General features: G+C 50.5%; 1 protein-coding gene across 1 annotated transcript in view; it reads left to right on the forward strand.

Annotated features, from left to right (window-relative positions):
- The window catches only part of CSMD2 (CUB and Sushi multiple domains 2), a 565,338-nt gene that overhangs the window by 450,215 nt on the left and 110,180 nt on the right, over positions 1-4,943 (forward strand). The window contains 2 exon segments of the mRNA XM_027775561.1: positions 135-251; positions 1,406-1,519. Coding sequence (XP_027631362.1) covers positions 135-251; positions 1,406-1,519 — 231 coding nt within the window.

Consider the following 4,943-nt stretch of genomic DNA (forward strand, 5'->3'; position numbering starts at 1 on the left):
CCTTCCCCACCCAGTGGCTGCCCAGCTCAGGGAAGCCCATCAAGGCTAGACGCTTGGGCTGGGATCAGAATAAGGGGCGGGCGGCTGACAAGAGGCCCAGGAGGTCACCGGCCCCTATCTGGTTTCCCTTTCAGCCCCCTGTGGGGGACAGTATGAGGGTTCGGACGGAGTGGTCTTGTCCCCTAACTACCCCCAGAACTACACCAGCGGACAGACCTGCTTGTACTTCGTCACCGTACCCACGGACTACGGTATGGGTTTTGTCCTTGTCGTTACATGTATGTTTCCAGCTTCCCCCTCATTCCAAAATGGGCAGCTCCTCAGGCCCCTCCTGCTCATCCACTCCCACGGTGGGGACACTCGGGACAGTCCCCAGCAGGACAGCTGAGTGCCGACATGCTGAAACGGCTGTTGGGGGCTCCAGCCCTAATACAAGAGGGGAGGAGGGCCCGCCAGAACCAAGGAACCAGCCGGCAGTGAGCGGGGTGCACCGGGCACCACCTGGCACAGCCAAGGCCATGCAGAGGGCAGACCAGGCCCAGTGGGAGAAAGGGGAGGGCAGGAGTGTGACGGCGCTGGCCGGGAGTGCAGCTCAGGGAGACCGGGTTAGCACCGGCCCGAGAGTCCACGAGAACCAGAGCCTGGTCCAGCAGCCACAGGGAGGACAAAAAAAAAGGAGGACCAATCCGTGCCCTGAGAATACGGGGTGACCTGGCTGCAGAAGGCCCAGGGAGGAAGGGGCAGGCTTGTCACCTGGCTGGCTGTGGGAGCACCCAGATATCCTGCCAGCCCTGCAGGCACGTGAGCAGATCCTGCAGGGCAGCCATGCCTGACCCACTGCTGTCCCCGTGGTGTCCCTCTTTGCAGGAGGACTGACAGCTGCTTCTACTCCCAGAGAGAGTGGGAGTGAGCACGGCCAGGCCGACGCTTCAGTCGCTCAGACACTTAGTAGGTGCCTCTTAGGGGCCGTGCGCTGTGAGTGCCAGGGCTAGGGACGGGCTCCCTGTCCTCTACATGTCGCTGTGTCCCCGCCCCTGCTCCTGCACACCGAAGTGCTCGTGCTCACTCCCCGGGGCACGTGGTGGCAGGAGCTCTCCACCTTCCGATCACAGTTAGGAAAGCCCTGGACGGTCCGATTTGACTGCCCGCAGGGCGGAACCCTTGATAGGTGCGCCTTGCGTGCTTGAACTCCTCCCACGATGAGGGGCTCACGCCTGTGCAAGCAGCCCCCCCGAGGCTGGTTGGTGTCCCCGGGCCTGGAACCCGTATGGAGGACTGGCTCTGGGAAGAGCAGCCATCTGTGCCTGGGGGCCAGGGGCAGCTTTGTCGCCGTGGATCTGGACGACTTGTCCCCAGCATGCCGCCAGGCCCTTCGCTGAGCCGGCCACGCCCTGTCTCCCCACAGTGGTGTTCGGCCAGTTCGCCTTCTTCCACACGGCCCTCAACGACGTGGTGGAGGTGCATGACGGCCACAGCCAGCACTCCCGGCTCCTCAGCTCCCTGTCGGGCTCCCACACAGGTACCAGGGCCGCCGCGTGGGGGGCGGCCACGGGGGACCGGCACAGCCTTGTGGGGGCCAGCACTGGTGCTGTCTGGAAGCAGTGGACGGCGGGGCCTTCAGAAGCCCCCTGGCTCACGCTGTGCCCACACTGCCCCCGTGTGGCATAGCCTGGTCCTGCTGGTTTACAGTCAGCCCCCACATTTCTCCCCAGTCATGAACATACTGCTTTGCTGTGGTCGGAAACTTCGGGGCAAAACATAGAATTAACACAGAAAGAACTGCTGATAAGATGGAGGGTATTTCCAATCTTTCTGTCTACTTGTGCTTAATCTTTTACATATCTTATTGAACAAATCTGTGGATTTTTTATTGGAATATTCACTGTGAGCTTTCTTCTGTCATTGTATTTTCTTCTATAATAGGATCTTTAAATGCTGCACGTTAGTCTTGCATATAGTTATTTAGAATTTATGTAATGAGTTCCCCGTTAGTGAACATTTGACGGTCTCTCATTTCTCCTGTGAGTGGTAGCTCGATGTAATGTGCACACTGTCGCTATGCACAGCTCCGACTGGGGCCTTAGGGTAGGTGAGGGATCACGAGGGTGGGTCCCCATAGCACAGGGCAAGGCGCGAAGCGCTGGTGGCTCGGTCCACATTGCGGACCATGACTGGAGTCCAGCCACCGTGGCCTCGGGAACACACCGGGTGTGTGTGTGCACCCCAAATGCTGGCAGGATGGGGAAATGGAGGGAAAAGGATGATGACATGTCCCACCCCGCTCGGGAGTGCTCATTCCCTCTCTCTTTGTCTCTCTGGTAAATGTATGCACCCTCCGGCAATTAAAAAAAGTAATAATTCAGATTGTCAGCTATTCCTCTAAAAAGAGCTTGCCACTTTGCTCACCAACAATGAGCAAAAGGGCATGTTTTATTCTCACAAAACTAGGTAATTAAAAAACCATTACCATGTTTTATTCTCACAAAACTAGGTAATTAAAAAAAAATTACGCTGGGACCAGCAGGTGGCATAATGGCTATGTCACTGGACTCCTGTGTAGTCCGTAATTTGATCCCCAGACCGGGTGGCTTAAACTCACGCAGGGGGCTTGTGCACGCGTGCCCAAGATCCCAAGAGGGGAATAGAGGAGAAGGGATTGCAGCGTGGCCATCCCCCCTGGGGGGGTCAATTCTTGCTGTCTGTCTTTCTGTCTCTCTCTGTCTTTCTGGAGAATACACATACCCCGTAGCAAAAACCTCTCTTAAAAAAATAAAAAAACAAATGTGTCATCACTTTGAAAAGTAAAAATGGTGTCTCATTTTCTAATTTGCCTTTTTTATGACTACATAGGTTAACCTTTTACTAATGTGTTTCCTGGCTCTTGTGATTTTATTTGTGAATTTGTTTTGACTTGTCTGTTAGAATGTATTTTCTTGTGGATTGAGTAGCCCTCCATATTCTTTTGTTTTGTTTTGTTTTGGAGAGGTTTTTGTTATAGGGTGTATTGTGCTCTCCAGAAAGAGAGACAGAGAGACAGAAAGCAAGAAATCACCCCCCAGGGGGGATGGCCATGCCTCAATCCCTTCTCCTCCATTCTCCTCTCGGGATCTTGGGCACACGCCCAGCATGAGTTTAAGCCACCGGGTCCAGGACTTGAACCACAGTCAACTACATGAGAGTCCAGCGACATAGCCATTACACCAAGTGCTGGTCCTGCCCTCCATATACACTTTTTGTGTATATTATAGCCTCGAAAAAGCCTTCCCCTCCAGTTTGTCATTTGCTATTTAATTTTATTCAGGGCATTTTTGTTTGTTTGTTTGGTTGGTTGGTTTTTTTTGGAGAGGTTTTTGCTATAGGGCACATGCGCTCGCCAGAAAGACAGAGAAAGACAGCCAGAAAGCGAGAAATAGCCCCCCCGCCCCCGGGGGGAATGGCCATGCTGCAATCCCTTTTCCTTCCTCCATTCTCCTCTGAGGATCTTGGGCACACATGCACACGTGCCCAGTGTAAGTTCAAGTCGCCGGGTCCAGGACTCGAACTGCGGTCGACTACATGGGCCAACATAGCCATTACGCCAAGTGCTGGTCCCTAGAGCAGGTTTTAATGTCAGGAAATTCAAATTTCCATGATATCAAATTTATCAATGTTTTCTTTTATAGTTTCTTTTTTGTTTTTATGCTGATCAAGTAAATATTCCTCTTTGTTTTATTTCTTTTTGTTTCATTGTTTTGTCTCAATATTTTTAGAAGTTAATTTGATTTATTGGATAGAAGAAATCCAGCCATATCCTTCTAGACATAGATAACCAGTTGTCTTGGCAGAATATTCAGAATGCCAGGTTTACATATACTAAATTTTTATGAAATTAAGAATTTGTCTCTAGACTTTTTAATCCATTTCCTCTCATTGTTTATTCTTATGTCAGTATCAAACAATATTTAATTATTGTAACATATAATGGTGTTTAATGTTATAGAATCTTAAACAAATTGTAGTATAAGTTCCATAGTCATTCTCTGTTTTGAAGTTTTAATTGGCTATTCTTGCTCACTTTCGCTTCCACATAAAATCTAGAAAGATTTTTGTCAAGTTAAAAAAGTTACACCAGTGGGAACCAGCAGTTAGTGTAATGGCTATGTCGCTGGACTCCCACGTAGTCGACCGCGGTTCGCATCCCGGACCCGGTGGCTTAAAACTCACACCGGGCGCGTGTGCGTGCGTGCCCAAGATCCCGAGAGGAGAATGGAGGAGAAGGGATTGCGGAATGACCACCCCCTCTCGGGGGTGATTTCTCTCTTTCTGTCTCTATGTCTCTCTCTGTCTGGCAAGTGCACGCACCCTATAGTGAAAATCTCTCCAAAAAAAAAAAAGTTACACCAGTATTTTCACTGGAATTTTGTAAAACTTACAGACGAGACCAGGGAGGACTCATGTCTCTATATAACCTCTTCGTCCCATTCGGGAACAGCGTATGTCTCTCTATTTATTGATCTTTTGTTTTCGTTTTCTAGTTTTTTGCTATAGGGCACATGCACTTGTCAGAGAGAGAAAGAGGGAAAGTGAGAAATCACCCTCGGGAGAGATGGCCACGCCACAATCCCTTCTCCATTCTCCTTTTGGGATTTTTGGGCCTGGCCTAATTTTCAAGCCACCAGGTCTGGGATTCGAACTACAGTCAGCCATATGGGAGTCCAGCACCTTAACCGCTGTGCCACCTGCTGGCCCCTTTACTGACCTTTTGCAGCCTTTGGAGAGTGCTGTCATTGTCATTTAGGCAATATTCACCGTTTCGTTAGCTTCGGTCCCAGATGTGCAGATTTTTGTTGTTGTCTTGCTGTTCATAGAAATGGATCTTTCATTTTTCCTGCCTGTTACACTGCGTCATTGGAGGAGTCCTGGTGTATTTTTCTGGTTTTCTATGCAAAAATGCATCAGGACTC

Source organism: Tupaia chinensis, unplaced genomic scaffold, assembly GCF_000334495.1.
Source record: "Tupaia chinensis unplaced genomic scaffold, TupChi_1.0 Scaffold000573_1, whole genome shotgun sequence".
Taxonomy (NCBI): Eukaryota; Metazoa; Chordata; class Mammalia; order Scandentia; family Tupaiidae; genus Tupaia; species Tupaia belangeri.